The sequence below is a fragment of the Populus euphratica genome, unplaced genomic scaffold, assembly GCF_000495115.2.
Source record: "Populus euphratica unplaced genomic scaffold, PopEup_1.0 scaffold10.1, whole genome shotgun sequence".
NCBI lineage: Eukaryota > Viridiplantae > Streptophyta > Magnoliopsida > Malpighiales > Salicaceae > Populus > Populus euphratica.
In genome coordinates this window covers 919,904-936,928 of record NW_011499856.1, presented here as the reverse complement: position 1 = coordinate 936,928, position 17,025 = coordinate 919,904, and the positions used below count along the sequence as shown (strand labels likewise).

Sequence of the window (17,025 nt, the reverse complement as noted above, 5' to 3'; positions counted from 1 at the left end):
ATATATATATAAAACAACATGAATATAAACTATATATATTAGTGATAAATCTAATTTTAAAAAATTAATATCATTGTTATTGACAATAATAATAAAAAAGAATTTTTTATACTTAGATGGTTTAATTAAGTAAATTGAAGGTTTAATTTGATTCAATGGCTTTTTAAGAACGAAACGTAATATATGGAATAAAACCGGAATGTTCTGGCTGAAATTTAGCTAAAAAATCAGGAATGAATCAAGATTTAAAATAAGATAAAAATTATTTTATTTTCTTTTGTTTTTTAAATTAATATAGGATATTTCAATCATTTTAAGTGACACAAAACAAAATTAATAACCTTTACTTCTACTATAAAAATTGATTAGGCTGGCCCCTTCTCGCATGGATGAGTAGTATCAGCCGAATATAGGAACAAAGACAACGACTCTGTAGAAAATGGGCCCAACCATATTATAATCATAATTAACTCCCTAATCATAAATGATTGCTTAAGCTTAACAGTTAACAACCGCATGGCGCTGTTAATACAACAGAGAAACGGTGCTTCTCTTGCCATGACTACAATTCATGAATAGCTTCACTTTTTTTTCTTTTTTCTTTTTTTTTGACAGAAAAGCCAATAAAGTAATTTTGTTAAAATATTTCAATTGCAGAAAATGAATAAATTTTTACCATCATTATGATAACTTGTAGAAACCAGGACAAAAAAAAAGATATCAAGACTATCCAAGACAATATTTACTAGGACGGTACATAAAGATAATCCACCTCAGTTACTTTGATATTCATCCTTTGGCAATTTAGATCAAATAAAAAAAAAATTCAAATCTGGGTCCCTAACGAAGAATCAACCCGTAGGCAACTTAGAGCGACACATAGGGCACGAAGCACTCCTCAACAACCACTCGACAATGCAATGAGAATGATACACATGAGAGCAAGTAGTGGCAGCAGCTTCAGATCCAACGGAGAAATCTTGTAAGCAAATTGGACAGCACAAGGCATCATTCGAAGCCATATTGTCCTCAATCTTAACTTTCTTGAGGCATGGAATTGGTGGTTTGCAAGCTTGTAAGACATGATTGAAAGGGTTCTCCACAAGATCCCACGAGATCTCCTTATCTTCATCAACATGAATTCCAGTCATGACATTAAAGTGGATTTCATACCATGGTTCAAGAGCAACGACGCACACAAATATATGGTCAGCCTCACAGGGCAATGAAGAAGCACCGCGAGATATGGCTTCAGTAAGTTGAGCTCTTGCTGTCGAAGGTAACCTGATGCCTATGCTCCAAACCAAGTTCCTGTATGTGCGTTCTTTCAAAGGATTCAATAAGAGTTCCCCTCGTTTTACCTGGAATGATTGTCTGGATTTGACAGGCGACCCATCTTGTGATACTTTGACGACGATGAATTCTATTGTGATTCCCTTGGCATCGAATTCGAATGGATCGACACAAGGTGCTGCTAAGAGCTTCATGATTTTATGCTTGTGATATTGCTCGAGTTGTTGTTTAGTAGAGGAGGGAGTGAGAGAGACTTTTAGGTTGAGGTTGTATTTATATAGACAGGATTAATTGAAGGCGGTTTATGGAAATCCATGTCTGTTTTGGATTCGGATTTGCAGAAGCAAGCTGTCCTAAAATAGCCGTTGGTCTATTAGCAACCGTTTTAACCGTTCCTAGGGTCTAGTTTTCCTACATGTATATATTATCTTGCCGGGTTTCTTATTTAAACAAGAAAAGATAAAAAAAAAAAAATTTATTTGAATCTCAAATGTCACCCCAATCAGTGAAAGTGTAATTAGATTGATTTTTGCTCTTTTTTATTTTCTAAATCTACCCATTTAATTTAGAATTTAACCTCCCAAAACCCTAAACTTGTCAAGTCTAATTAATTAAAACCATCCAGTTCTACACGATTCCAAAGGGGTTTTAAGATTTCTGATGTAAATAAGGACGTTGAGTTTCCAGGATTTGATGACATATAATTTGCCATTGATCATCATAACAAGAGGATTAGCATCCCACGACATTGTTAATGGTGTAATATATCTCACAATTAACAGTCACTTAATATGTAATCAAAACCATACGAGAAGAAGGAACGTACTTGAGAAGTTTGTGTTACCCCAAAATCACTCAAATTACTTAATTTTAGAATTGGCATGGTTGCCAGACCTAGACCTAGACAAAGATCCTTGGTCACCACATCGACACCCAAATTACTTAATCTTAGAATTGGCACACAGGTATAGGAATACTGAGCAACTTTGAGAAAAGCTGAATATCAAATTTCAGATCCTTCAGTAGAGCAAGTTCTTTTTCGGGTTTCTATTTGGGTCGGTAGATCTTCCATTGGAATGCATATGCCCTTACCAGTAAGAAAACAAAAATAAGTCTGGCAATAGTTACCAGAAAATATCAGCTGCATTGTGTCATAACAGTGCCGTTCAAGCCTGGTAATATTAAATAATGGTGTCTTTCAGTCCCCCATAATGTTCTACTACTGCTCTATTATGAGAAACAATCAAGTCACGATCATTAAGAGTACATGCTGGATTAGACAGAGTGATAATGGATAAGGCTTTTTGAATTATGCGTAGTGAAGAATGGACCCTCTCCAACTTACAAAATGTTGTCTATATATTAGTTTCTTTTCAGAAATATCCAAACAACTTCACCAACTTTATGGCAGCAGATAACAGAAAATTACTCACCAATACTGTAGGTATTAGAATAACAATCAAGTCCCCACAAGAGGAGATCTATATTCTATAGTAACTTCTCATTCATTGGCAGTTGCATCCTCAGATGGAGCACTTCCTCCATCTGCATAAGAAGAAAGAGATGGTTGAGTTTCCTTGGCTCCTTTGGAGAAAATCAGACAGAGAAAAGCGATTCTCTAACACTACTGGTAATAGCTTTGGGTTACAGAATGATGATCATTCATACCTTCCCCATCTGCCGGGGCATAAGGAGACTTCCGGTATCGTGTTTGCTGTTGTGTGGGCTGGAAAAAAGAAAGAGAAATTGCAAAAATAAGCACCCAGTAAAAAGATAGGCTAGCATTTCAACAATAACACAACCCCCAGAAGAAAAATGTACATATTTCTCATGCATTAATAAAAATTAAAGTGCGGAAAACCAAAAACCATTCAGGGTGTCTGCTGATGTGTCTTTTGTTGAATGGAATTAGGCAAAAAATAACAGGGAGGAAATCACAAGAATAGCAGGAGCCACTCATTCATGCTTCTTTCAAATTCACTTGCATTACATCTACATCATGCCTTGAAGGCAACATCTCTATTTATGGTTGCATTGCCTTTCACTTTAAATTAAGGATTTAAAGAAAACAACACAATCGTTCAAAGTCATTGAAGAACCTTTGCTTGGAGCAATAAGGAGAAGACTTCAGAGCTGTTCATCCAAATAAATTAGGATAAATCAATCTTCTATCAGTGCAACTGTTTCCTCAGCAAAATAGGAGAAGGGTGAATCAATGAATGTCCTGTTAGAAGGCCGGGTAACTATCAATTTCATAAGAGAAGAGAGATGGGATCGTAGGCTAGATCACGTCCCTTCCAGTTGATTGCTTTTGTACCTGTACTTGGATTCCGTCCCCAATCACTAAATAGTGAGGGCTCAGAACTTCTGTTCATCATCTTAAAATCAGGTAGAATGTCATGCCCTCCAAAAATGATAGGAGTAGAGAAACTTTGATTTTATAGAGGAAACATCCTCCAACAGAAGTATATAATGCGCTACCTCATCCAACCTCTGACCGTTTCCTAGTGATTTTAGATGGTGGCGATCTTAAAGGGGCACAAACCCCTTTTCCACTTTGAGGATATGTGGTTGAAAGTAGATTGTTTCTTTGATCAGGCATTGATTCTGGAGCATCATTTTATCAGGTGATCTTACTTTTAGTTTTTCCTTGCTAGGAAGTAACTAGGTTTGGGGTAAGATCTTATGGGGAAGTACTAGATAAGTGCTCTGAATTCTACTAGTGCGAAGCAGAAAGATCAGTGGAAACATTGTCTCCAGAAATAGAATTAAGGAGGACCACGGATGAGGCATAGTTGGACTGATGTCTAAAGCTTTAAAGATTTTGAAAGGAAATATTTCCACATGATGACTGCTCACAAGAGGAATAAACTTATTGGAATGTTAATGATTGATAAACTCACAGATGAGAAACAATTTCTTCTGTAGGTACACATGCACTATTATCCAAATCCCTACCTAGGAACTACAGAAGGGATTGCTTTAGCAAATATTGGAAGCTAAACCAATAGGTTAAACAATTGTTGATAATGCCTATAATGGAATGAAATCAAGTTGCACACGGAAATAATTATAGTTGAAAAGTTGTATATGAGACTGATGCAGAAAACACCAATTGTCGGTTTAAAGAGCTTAAAGTTCAAAATAACATTCTAGACATTGGCTCCAAATAAAAGCTTGTATTTTCCCAGTAATCTCTGCCTGGTGAGGTCCTTTTTTATATTTCCTAGTTTATCATGGGGAGGGGGAGCAAGTCCAAGAAACTATCACACAAACACAATTTCTCCTTTGTATAGTTGATCCAATGCACGTCATTCCACATTCATATGCATCTATGGTGGCAATACAATCCCTCCCTCAGAATTTTTGGTTCCATGTCCTCGTTTTTTTTCTTCCATTGAGCCTACATGTTGCAGAATAGCACTAGCAGTGGTTGCAAGCCATTGACAATTTATCATTTGTTCACCTATATCCCATTGCGAGCTCAAGAAAAACCTAAAAACAACTTCAATTGAACATTCACAGACCAATTATCTCAAATTTATATTAATTTTCTCATGCTCCATAAATTTAATGGATCTTTAGACAGAACGAACTTAATTCTAATAATTTCCTTCTTTTAAACAGGCCACATGATTCCAAAATAAATGAATACCTAACTTCTTCAGCTTTTGAAGTAGTTCTATCCTCACCAATTTTCAAAGTTAATAACACTCACCGATTCACTTCTTAATACTGTCCATCATCAAGAGCTGATAACACACAGGTAGTTGGTTACTTTTGCATGCAGATCCCCAAATTGGCAAAAATAATCTGGGAAAATGTCTGGCTTCTATAATCACTCGTTTTTTCAGGTTTACAATAATTTCTTCAGAGAATGCCAAGCTAAGGCAAAAGAAATCTAGCACAAGGGGAGTACAAAACAGAGCACTAAAGGAGGACAGACTGAATAGGAGGAAAAAAACAGTTCCTAAGAACTTCAATATCTACAGTAGTGGTCAACAAAAACAAAGAGAAATTAATCTTTTTATAAGGGATAAGCGAAAAATGTACTTCTAAGCAACCCAAACTTAATTTTTCTAACAGGTCTGGTACCTCAAGAGGCCAGGAAGGTGTTATTAGCTCTACCATTTCATCAACCTTACCCCTCATCATTGTAAGATAGTTTCCAGATTCATTTAACTCTAATTGTAGCTTATCTAGAAAACCCTTATAGAAAACTCCCAACGACATCCGCCAGCTCGCAACCTTCATTAGTAATCAAAAATCACTTAAGAAGTCTAATTTATTTAATATCACTCCCCCACAGTCAAACATAAGCATTGGTAAAGTAAGCACATCAAGCATTCACAAGTTTTCCTCTTTAACAAGGAAGGAGACAAGGAATGGGTCGACAATATCATTCACATATGTACCTGTAATTTAGGCCGTAGGGCTTCTAGTGGTCCTTTGGGCTTCTCAGCACCTTGCTGTTATGATCATCAAATGATATTAGGTAAGCATCTCAATGCAACCAGTTTTAAGTAAAATAACAGAAAAAACACATGAAAAACAGTACCTTTCCAAGCGCCCAATCAGCAGAATCAAAGAATGCACGCTCATGGTCCTAAAATCCAAATCATAACTTAGAAAAAAAAATCACTATAGACAAAATATCCATAAAGAATCCAGACTCAGTAACAAGGCATCACCTTAGAAATAAGAGGTGGTTTCTTAGGCATTATTCCTCCATATTTCTTCTTTACAGCTTCCTCCTACATATAAGAATGAACAAATAAATAAATGGAAAATCCGCAAATAGAAGGTTTTTTAATCATGCAGATACATGTCTACAATAAACCATGCATATTATCAACTAGAAGGCAGAAAAGAATGACAGACCTCCTGTTTAGATGAAGGCATGCAGCTTTTATCCTCGAAAAGATTTCCGTTAACCTGCTCTTGCATGTTACCATCCTCCATACCTGAAACTACCACAACAGTATAACAGTTGTCATCATAAACAGACATTTTCCTTACATCAATCAAGTATCACAAATCCTCTGTTCGAGCATACAAACTTTAACCAGATCCGGAGAGAACAAATCTCAGCAAGCTTGAGAACTGCTTAACAAGATGCTTGCTACTACTATACTAATCAAACACAGCACTTCCGAATCTAACCTTTTGTTATGCATTCCAAACATTCCTTCAAAACCACAAAATAAAATCAACAAAGACTCGTCTAAACATTCCAAACTCCTATGCCCACACGTGCCAAATTCAACAATAATTCCGGAAAATCACTGCTAAATCACATTCTTATAAGCGAATTTTCTTTAATTACTCTGCTCCGCTTGCATAAACAAAAAGAGAAAATCGTAAAATAATCGGCAATATTTAATGAATTAATTGATTCAAGAACCTTTTAAGCAATTAAAAAAATGATTAACCACAACATTAAACGCAAAATAATTTGAACAGCAGAATAATTGAATGAAGAGACAAAAATCGAAAAACAACAGCAGAATAATTGAATGAAGAGACAAATATAGAAGAAAAAAATTATCACTCTCTATTAAATACTCTATTTAACGCATAATTTTTATAAAGAGCCGAAAAGAAGAGAGATGTATATTATCAAATAACATAACGAAATACAAGACGGGAGATCTTAGTATTACCGATAATTAGCTTCGTGCTCCGATTTCAAATGTAGAGAGGGGGGAAGAGAGACGATACACCGAGGGATGATATTGTGATCGTTGGGATCCGGAGCCCGATCTGGATTAGGTGAAGTATATTTTGCACCATGTAGATTCCACCATTGTTTCGTTCTAGTCCGGTTAGTTTAGCATTTTCAATTATATCCCTGATAATTTTTTTAAAAGTAGCACAATAAGAATAAAAATTGAAAAAAATAACACAATTGTAAATTTAATTAAAAAAAAATAGCATAGTTTAGCAGAGTCACAAGTAACATCTGCAACTTAAGGGTCGTTTGTGTTAAATATGACTTATAATTCACATGCAATTCCAATTTACTAAAACTTTAAACACCTTTTAGAGAAATGATCCTCCATATTTGACTAGTGGTTAATATTAGAAGAATTGGAGTGTCGAGAGGTTTAACCTTCATCGATGAAGAGACGTAAGGGACCCATATCAACTCTCCTCCTCTTGCTAACCTAGATGGCCAGTCTCGAAGTTATCTCATCATAGTTCATTATATCCTCTAATCAAACCTTAAATGCGTTGAAATTCGAAGGAGTGAGAAAAACTTGCTCTAACTGGAAGAGTTCTCCAAGGAAGCTTCAATGACACTAATTACTGGTAAAATGACTGCCCTAAAAGGATATAAATGGAAGGAGGCGTAAATTGATGTGACCATTATCATCATGTTCATGAAACAACACATGGCAACATCATCGTAATAACAGAAGGAACAATTTTTATAAACGCTAAATTTTCAACTTTTTTAGTATGTTTGTCCCTTGAAATTCTTGGACACCAAATCACAACGAAGACGGTTACGACAACTCCTTTCATGGCTTGTATTGATATCAGAATAAAGTCTGTCTTTTCAGACACAGACTCTAGTGGGGGGCGATTGATGGGCTAATACCTACTCTACCCTAAACAAGGTCACAACCCTATAATAAAGCCCATTAATTATCCTACGACTAAAGCAATCGTGTTTTTCTTCTAGGTGCCTTGTAAATTATATGTGGCGAGTTTTTAGTATAAGTGCAGTAGAAGTTGTTTTTTAAATTATATTTTATTTAAAAAATATTATTTTTAATATTAATATATCAAAACAATTAAAAAACATTTAAAAATAGTAAAAACTAAAAAAAAAAACAGAAATTTTTAAAAATATGGTTAAGATACTACCTCGTAAATATCCCATGAAAACAACTTAATAGAACAAACAAAAAAGATAAAGATATATCAAAAAAACATTCTACTCATTTGCATTTATTATCCTCCTCTAGTTCTTGTCCAACAACGTAACATACATAGCATTTATAGTTTCTTTCCTCCCACAATCTTGCTAATTTAAGCATGGAGGGTCTCCTATGTTATTCAGGAAACTTTTTTGCTTGAGAAAAATCCTACGATTTCTTGTAGCTTATTCCCAGCTTCGTCACTTTGACGGTTGTGGCTGATTCAACCTTTCCTGACTAAAGAAGAAAAGTTTTTTCATGTTCAGGAATATCGGAAAAACAACATAGCTGCTACCTAATTTTTGAATACCAGCATTTGCATTCAGTGACATTAGTGAATTTTTTTTGTGAGTTTGCTTTGTTGCGATCAAGATTGGTGATGCAGGATATTGATGCTTCAAATATCGATGATGCCTTTTATGGTTATAAGATGCCCAAGATGATTACCAGATCAAGGGCCGAGGAATGCATGAAGACAAATATTGTCGATATGGTTGATATTGGCATGGCCGACTTTTTATACTACCAGTACTTCAGTTGCGAGCTTGGTGCACAATCCCAATTTGATGCGAAAACAGAGTTTTCACTTATGAATGATTCTCATGACACTGCCAAACTAGCTGGCCTTCTTGAGAATTTTATCAAGAAATATGTCCAGTGTTATGGCTGTGGAAACTCTAGAACTGAGATAATCACCACCAAAAGCCTGATGATCTAGTTGAAATGTACTGTTTGTGGTTTTGTGTCACATGTTGATATGAAGCTCACCATTTTTACTACGAAGTTTTACTATAAAGAATATATCAAAAAATTATCTTACCTGAAAACTTAAACTCAGAAACTTAAACTCTTAGGTAAAGTTAGATATAATTTATATTATTTTCTAATATATTTTTTCAAGTAAAAGCTTTTTAGACTTGAAACTTGCACAGACCTACATTAACTTGTATTTAATTTTTATTAAATAAATGAGGATGATGAGATTCGAACTCGTGATCATTTAGTTATTAAATACCATATCAAAGAATCATCTCACTTAAAAATTTAGATTTTTAAATAAAATTATAAAATATAATTTATATTATTCTTTAATAGAATCCTTATAAAATAAAGCAAGGATCGGAGTACAAAAAAGCAAATACTTCTGAAATAAAGCAAGGATCGGAGTACAAAAAGGCAATGAGGAGGGCTGAGAAGGAGGGACTGAAGGAAGGTAAAAATGCTAATGAGGAGCAGAAGAAACTGAACAAGAAAGGTAAAGAAAGGATCTTCTAAAAAGATGTCCATGCAAAAGCTAGCTCTACAAAAAAGAATGCAAACATTTCTGATGAGGAACGTTTGTCACCAACTCAAAGCCAATTTGATGAGAAGGAAGAAGTTGACGATGAATTAGATGATGATAATGTCCAGAAGCAAACAGACACATCTCTCGAGGCAGGTTGCCAACGCATTCAAAAGCAATTGAGTGCGCGCTTCACCATCTCGAGAGGAGAAACCAACAGCTGAGAATGGAAATTCAGTTACTCATGAAACTCTTGTCAATGGGGTGAAGGTGAACCTGAAGTCTTTTCCTGGTTTACTTACTGGTCAGCTTATGAAATGGTATTAGGCTTTGTTTGCAGCAAACTAAATTTGTTTGAAGTGCATTTTAGAAAAATAAATTATTTTTTAATATTTGGTAGTATAATAAAAAATAAATTAGAAAATATTTTTTAGTATTTAATTATATTATAAAAAATAAATTGATAAATAACTTATTAATATTTTATTTTTTTTAAGTTTATTAAAATAATAAGGACTAAAATTTATAAATTAAAAGGTTAAATAAGAATAAAATTGAAAAGTTTTATGTTGATCCTGTCATAATCTTCATTGCATTCATGGTATCTTAATGCTTCCTGTGCTTCTCGATCTTGTTGATTTTGACAAATTTATTCGAGATTAGAGGTCCCTTTCCTTTCAGTTGAAGAACATTTAACATGAGTTGTTGCTGCGTGCAGTCTTTTTGCACATGCACCGGGTTTCCTTTTCCTCAGAGTCCCCTGCAATTGTCTCATTTAGTCAATTTTATTAAATTTAACAATGAACACGCAATTAACTATTAAATGGTAATTGATATTTCCGTACGTTTCTTTTTCTAATAATAAAACATTTGAAGCATAAAGTGTTTAATACCCCAAGCTATCTGGTGCTAGATAATTAACTAATGCTATGAATTTGACTGGATTTCATTTCAAAATGCCCCTGGAACTGGGTTTCATCCAAATTCGATTTTATTTTATTTTATATTATGCTAATTGGGAAACAAATCCAATTTGACTGATGTTGCAATGCTGTATATATTGTAGATTTCACTGTGACCTTTTTATGTGAAGATGGCTGCAAGAATCACTGAAAGTAAGTCTGCAACTTATTTTCTAAATCTGATTCGGCAACGGGGAGAGGAGGATCCTGGGTAGGACTGTACATACTGCATTGAAAGAATTTCTGAAAATTCTTATCAAAAAGAATTTCTGAAAATTCCCATATGACTAGGAAGCAAGCAAAGTAATCTCCCATTTCTCTTACTAAATTATATCTCATTTAAAATATATTTTGCTAGGGTTTATCTTAAAAATTGAGTTACTATTTACGAAATGAAAAATTATTTAATTAAAAAAAAAATTAAAGTTTCCCTGAACAGCACAACGATTCATAAATAGTGATGGAAAGGATACAATACTTGACAAGTTCATAAAGTAATTATCAGTAGCAACAGCCAAGCAGATGAACCAGCAGTTTTCTGATAGCAGTTTAATCTCCTGACCAGAACAAGCAAACACCTATGAACTGGAAAATGATTTGTAACAGATAGCACTGCAAAAGCACAAAACATGAATACCCTGGGAAATCACAAAAGGGTAAAAAACATGGAAGCAAAATTCTACAACGAAAAGGAAAGATCATTAGATAAAAAATAGAACATTTTAGTTTCAGAAAGTCAGTTTTACTTGAGAATCCTTCTGTAACTTAAAAGGCATCATCACGTCATTGTCATAGCTTTTCTGCCTTTCTCACAATTGTGAACGCATATTGTGTGCAGAAAATCAAAGACAATGCAAGCAGATTATCCCTAAAAAGATGGCAGTTTCCTTCTCCAAGTATATGGTTAGAGTTTGAATTTTCTCACCGATGATAATTGAAGAAAGTCAGCATTTTGTGGGGAGGATTCAAAGTTGTTTCAATAGGATTATAAGGAGATAATGTGAAGAAACCAAAAAATGACCAGAAAAGCTATGCAATATTAAATTGCGGCATGATTAGACCAGTTTCTGCAACACAAGCCATCAAAAGTAAATTGCAATGCATCCTATGGGGATTCGGGGTTGGACAGAGAGATGCTTCTAAACTTGGAGATATGTTAAAAGCGGGAAAAATATAATTTTTCAGTTTAGATCAATTTCCTATTTTTATGTGAAAAATTTGACTATCACCAAAACTACCCCGTCAATCAAATAAATAATTGAAGTAAAATACAACCTTAAACTGTGTATTGACACTTCTTTTTCTTCAGATGGCTGTTGCTGTGGGCTTGAAACAATCAATATTGCACAAACCAACAGATCTTATCATGCCCCCAAATCTGCCACCAGAAGAATTCAACCATCAGTGAAGAAAAAGCAGAACCGCATGCGCATGCCACCAAGTTGGCCACAAAGGACAAAAGGACAAAAGAAAAGCATGCTATGAATGGGGAACGGGAACTCCTAGCTAGCTTACCGATCAATGCTATTCCTCGCTTTCTCATGCTGGTATGAACCATTGCTCTCTCTCTCAGGGCGATCCACACTTTTTCTTGATTTCTCTCTCCTATCAGTGCTGGATCTTGATTTCTCTCTGCGGTCTATGCTTAACCTAGGCTTTTCTTTTTGCTCAGCACTTAGCCTACACCTCTCTCTCTGATCTATGCTTGATATAGAAGCCTCTCTAAAATCTGTGCTCTTTCGATGATCCTCTGTTTGATCCACAATGGGCCCAGAAACATTTCTCATACGAGATGATTTCTCAATGGCTGAAATGAACTTCTTGAGATGCTTGATGTATTGCGGGAAAAGCTCCAAGTCACAATGATTCCCTCCCTTCACCCATAACGGTTCGTACTTCTCTTTACAACACTCCCAAAGCTGCTTACCGTGGGACCAATCCACAACATCATCAGCAGTTCCCTGCAAGAGACAGAAATCACAAAGGAATGCAGCAGATCAACAGAGAGTAAACTTGAAAAAAACCTTAGACAGAATGTTGCATGCTAGTAACCATGACACTTTTATAGAGTATAACCTTCAGTTTCATTAACCAAAGAGACAAGTTCCGCGTATTATGGTGGACAGGTTATGCATAATTGTGTATCATGGTGGATGACATTAGTCAACTATCAAACTAACATGCACATTTATCTCATAAGACAACCACTTAAACTGTACACCAAAATACCATAGCAGAGCCTGTGCTGGTCTTAAAGTACCTTGTTCATACACCATATGAGTTTAAAGTATATTCTGTATCGACTTTTCTTTTTTATTCATCCTCACCTGCATTATATTCACTACACAAACAGCAGCATCCCCTAGTTCCATTCAATTGCTTATCCTCAATTTTTTGGGCCTTTCAAAAGAGTTTGTCACCTTCATCCATCTTCTTGGCATTCAACTTTTCTTACTGCATTTCTTCATCTGTTTTTTTTTTCATCCTTTATTTCAGTATTCATTGTCCTTTTTTTAAGCAAATTATTCTCCTTTGGTGTCACCGCATTCTCCAGAGGTTGGAATATGGAGTGTACTATCTGATAGAAACAATATGCTTCTATTCTGAAAACTATAATTTTAAGAAATAAACATGTTTAGACAATTGTTGATTAGTCTTTAAAATTTAAGATGGTTAGAGGTGATATTAAGACCTGGATTTACTCACAGATTATGATGACATTCTTCTAAACTCAATATCTCTTGCAGCTTCTTTCATTCTCTCGTAAGTTGCTGATTTTTTTCCATGAAAACTCAACATTTTAATGGATGGTGAGTCTTGCTTTGATTGAAATAAATCCTACCTGACCCTATTCTTAAACTATATAGTCAGCTCCATGGATCTTTTGCTCAAACTTAATCTGAGCTATAGTTCAAGTTGATTACAGGATAGTTGAATCACAATCGTTGGAAAGAAGGTATTAAACATGTAGAATAGTTCAATCTGATTACAGGATAGTTGAATCCCAATCATTGGAAAGAAGGTATTAAACATGTAGAAAGAACAGAGCATCTTTTCTACAAATTGCAGCAATCAGAACAATAGTCTGAAATTCTGATCCTAAAGTTAAAACTCATAATTGCATCATAAAATCATCAAAGCAACAGAACTTTCCAAATTTTAATCCAGAATAAGCAAATGTGAGATTTTTTGGTGTAAACAGGAAGTTATTACAAACAATTTCACTTCATGATTGCATTTCTAGGCTATTCACTTAATATAATTTCTGGCTTGTGTGGACAACCATGCATCTGGTACTTCCCAGCCAGTGTCGTCATGGGAAAGGAGGATGGAAAGAAGAAGAATTATAAATTATAGCAGCAAGCTAAAACATCAGAAACATATCACATATTTTAGCCATCATTTTCAATGCAAAGAAATACTCACATGAATAACCAGTACAGGGCAATTGACCAAAGGTATTTTATCGATGTTCTGTGTCATAAAAAAGCAAGCAACCATTAAAATGCAGTTAACTTGTGAATAGCAAAAATACTCAAGACATCAAAGCTCTGCATATGAGCATTCAATGATGAAAAATACCTTGTATATGTCGAACCAATAAGTTCTCTTCACTGGATACATTACACGAAGACCAGAAGCAATAGGGCTGTGAAGAACCACAGCCCTTAACTTCAGTAACCGTGTTGCCAAATCTAAAGTGGGTCCGCTCCCAACTGACTGTCCATATAAGATAACATCTTCTTCTTTCACCCCATATTTCTCCTCAAGGCACCTATATGCAGCTTCTATGTCAGCATATGTATTCTGCTCGGTTGGCTGTCCAAAAAGAACAGTGAAACAACAAACAGTTCAGCTGTCTTCAAAAGAGCGCCAGACTAAAAACATTTCCAAAAAAAACCACTTCCCCATTTAGCTTCAACAAACCTTAACAACTAAATCCGACTGTCATTTTGGCTGTCCAACAATTGTCAATCAACTAAGAGGAAACTACAAGTCTAACACACTGACAATAATTTGGTTGACTATATATTTTATATGACTTGTTCAACTCCTCAAACAAAAATTCAAAAAAACACAAAAGAAAACCATAAATTCTCCAATTTCACTCCCTTCCATTTCATCTCTTTCCATCAGCTGCCAAACAATCCAAAAACAAATCTCCCAAGAAAAAGGACGATATTTTTATTTTCTACCCAACATTTTCTCAATAACCAAACAAGTCAATACCAACAAGAAAAAAATCAAATTCCAAAATTTCATTTCCTCCCCTTTTCCCGGAGACCAAACCCATCCCACCAAAAACAAGAACAAATTTTCTCTTCTCCCTATATTCTCTCAGCAACCAAACGCAACAACACCAACCAAAGCAGTTTTTTTTCCTTAAAAAAAAGAAAAGAAAAATCTAATCAAAATATTGTACCTTGCCAGTTGACTGTCCATACCCGCTATAATCATACCTGCATAAATACTCAACAAAAAAAAAATCAACGCTCACATTTCTTTTTTTTAAAAAAAAAAAAAGGTATCAGCTTTGACCAAGTGAACTGACCCCATCAAGTTAACACGGAGATGCAAACTGAGTTCACAAAACAAATCATACATCTGTCCCAGATCAGCTGCATTTCCATGCGAGTATAGCACCGTCAACGACGCCGCAGGGTTCTTAAAATACACCGCCACCACCTGATTCCCTCTCTTCGTCTCCAACTTCAACACATCTACTTTTTTCCTATTAGTATTATTATTGTTGTTGTTACTACGTACAGATACCCCCATCACCATCCTTAACTTCTTCCCACAATCCTCCTCCTCCTCCAACTCATACGACGGCGGACTCGGCGGGAAAAAAGCGAACTTCGCCGCCATCGTCGATGTCACCGCCCCCATTAAAATAACAAAGTAGAACTAGTAACCAGAGTACTGCCAGTTAGATTCAGTTACAATCCAACAGTAGAAAAAATCAAATCTTATTTGACAAGTTAAGTAAGGGGGTGCTTGGCTGGGGAGATAGTGAAAGGAGAGCAAACGAAAGGAAAAGGGATTTGTTTTTTGGGGGAGGGAAAGGGGAGGAAATTCCGGCGAGGAAAAAGGAAGGGAAGCACGTGTGATTATAGACGTAGGAGGAGTTTTAAACGGGGGAGATAGAGAGGAAGATGGAGATTGTGTGTCTGTGACAGTGATGGTGATGTTAAATTTGGACAAACACACGTGTCCTTGTGGGGAGAGGTGAGGGGGTGATGTGTTGTCCCTTCTCTCGGGGGATTTTTGCCAGCTTTAATAAAGTGGCCTTATGGTTTGGTCCGTCAACATTACAATGTTTGTGTGATGGGATTTTTTAGGTTGTTTTCCTTATTCTCGTAAGCATTATTATTTTCAAAGCATTGTACGGTTTCTTAGGTTTTTTTTTTTCCGTGCTTTATTGCCATTGGCCACATATGGGGCGTCCTAATAAGAGCGTACTTATTATAGCAGATGTTTTTATTTAAAAATATATTAAATTAATTTAAAAAAATTAATTTAAAAAAAAATATTTTTAAAATTAAAAAACAAACCATCCCTAAATCACAGGTGCGTGGTTAAGGGCAGCCATTACACCTTTGTTTTATAAGATTTTAATTTTTTTAAATTATTTTTTAATATTTTTAAATTATTTTAATATATTAATATCAAAAATAAATTTTAAAAAATTATATTATTTTAATAAAAATATTTTAAAAAACAACTCTAAAAAAAAAATTATACCATTGAGTTGAGTTGAGTTGTTAGATTAATTCATGAGTCATTTAATTAACTCATATGGGTTATTTTTTAATTAAAAAAAACATTATTTTTCATGTTAACTTGAATAGACTAAGCACAGTTAATAATTTATAGGTTCATCCGCCGAGTTAATGGAATTTGCAGAGATTAATAATTTTTCTAGTACAGATTAAAACCGCTTGGGTCACAAATTTCTCAGTGTTCGTTTAACAATTATGGATGGGTTTATGATATTAGGAATAGATTGGCCTAATATTCTTTTTTTCTGAACGGGTCTTGCATAAACTTTGAAAATTTGATCAAATTATTAGATGTCCTGGTTTCTCCTTTGTTATGGATGTTAATTACTTATAGATCCCATTTATTTAAATTAAAATTTTATTCATTTTCATGTTTCAAAAGTATTTAAAAAAAATTAATTTTTTTTATTTTTTATTTTAAATTAATATTTTTTAGTATTTTTAAATTTTTTTATGTGCTGATATAAAAATAATTTTAAAAATATAAAAAATATTATTTTAATTTATTTTTTAAATAAAAATTATTTAAAAAAAAAACACAACAAAAGGCCCAGGGAATCAACATGTGCAAGTTAAATAATGTTTAAATATATAGAGACAAGCTTCTTCTTCTTTTTATTTTTTTATTTCTTCAATGATAATAAGCGTCCTTGGATAGGTATATATACCAATTAAATATTCTTTTCTGTACGATTTTTTTATTAAAAAAACACATCTTTTATAAAATATTTAATAAGCTCTTTTGAGTGCTGGCTTTAAGGTTTTAAACTCAAAAGCTG

At 34.4% G+C, this 17,025-nt stretch overlaps 2 protein-coding genes and 1 pseudogene across 4 annotated transcripts; 1 reads left to right on the top strand and 2 right to left on the bottom strand.

The window, feature by feature from the left end:
- Positions 1 to 2,581: 2,581 nt before the first annotated feature.
- On the bottom strand, positions 2,582 to 7,088 carry LOC105123291 (uncharacterized). 2 transcript variants are annotated; one of them, XM_011022816.1, is made up of 7 exons: positions 6,957 to 7,088; positions 6,175 to 6,257; positions 5,985 to 6,047; positions 5,852 to 5,899; positions 5,709 to 5,762; positions 2,962 to 3,019; positions 2,582 to 2,838 (listed from the first exon to the last, which is right to left on the bottom strand). In XM_011022816.1, the coding sequence occupies exons 2-7, from the start codon at positions 6,253 to 6,255 to the stop codon at positions 2,795 to 2,797; spliced, it is 348 nt and encodes a 115-aa protein (XP_011021118.1). In that variant the 5' UTR covers positions 6,256 to 6,257; positions 6,957 to 7,088; the 3' UTR covers positions 2,582 to 2,794. The 2 variants fall into 2 exon arrangements, with proteins under 2 accessions (XP_011021118.1, XP_011021117.1); XM_011022815.1 differs by having other exon boundaries at positions 6,175 to 6,263; positions 6,957 to 7,086.
- A 1,510-nt stretch (positions 7,089 to 8,598) lies between these two features.
- On the top strand, positions 8,599 to 9,725 carry LOC105123504 (eukaryotic translation initiation factor 5-like; annotated as a pseudogene).
- A 1,122-nt stretch (positions 9,726 to 10,847) lies between these two features.
- Positions 10,848 to 15,724, bottom strand: LOC105123290 (alpha/beta hydrolase domain-containing protein 17B-like). Of its 2 annotated transcripts, none has more exons than XM_011022812.1 (7): positions 15,016 to 15,724; positions 14,887 to 14,923; positions 14,046 to 14,282; positions 13,890 to 13,937; positions 11,979 to 12,424; positions 11,739 to 11,841; positions 10,848 to 11,075 (listed from the first exon to the last, which is right to left on the bottom strand). In XM_011022812.1, exons 1-6 carry the CDS (start codon positions 15,351 to 15,353, stop codon positions 11,769 to 11,771), a joined length of 1,179 nt encoding a protein of 392 aa, XP_011021114.1. In that variant the 5' UTR covers positions 15,354 to 15,724; the 3' UTR covers positions 10,848 to 11,075; positions 11,739 to 11,768. The 2 variants fall into 2 exon arrangements, with proteins under 2 accessions (XP_011021114.1, XP_011021116.1); XM_011022814.1 differs by having other exon boundaries at positions 10,848 to 11,020.
- Positions 15,725 to 17,025: the final 1,301 nt, after the last annotated feature.

Coding starts and splice junctions, on each gene's coding strand:
- LOC105123291 (XM_011022816.1), bottom strand. CDS start 6,255: ATGGAGGATGGTAACATGCAAGAGCAGGTTAACGGAAATCTTTTCGAG. Junction 5,763..5,851: donor CTGATTGGGCGCTTGGAAAG/GTACTGTTTTTC, acceptor TGATCATAACAG/CAAGGTGCTGAGAAGCCCAA. Junction 2,839..2,961: donor TGCCCCGGCAGATGGGGAAG/GTATGAATGATC, acceptor CTTCTTATGCAG/ATGGAGGAAGTGCTCCATCT.
- LOC105123290 (XM_011022812.1), bottom strand. CDS start 15,353: ATGGGGGCGGTGACATCGACGATGGCGGCGAAGTTCGCTTTTTTCCCG. Junction 14,924..15,015: donor CTCCGTGTTAACTTGATGGG/GTCAGTTCACTT, acceptor GTATTTATGCAG/GTATGATTATAGCGGGTATG. Junction 13,938..14,045: donor ATTGGTTCGACATATACAAG/GTATTTTTCATC, acceptor TTTATGACACAG/AACATCGATAAAATACCTTT.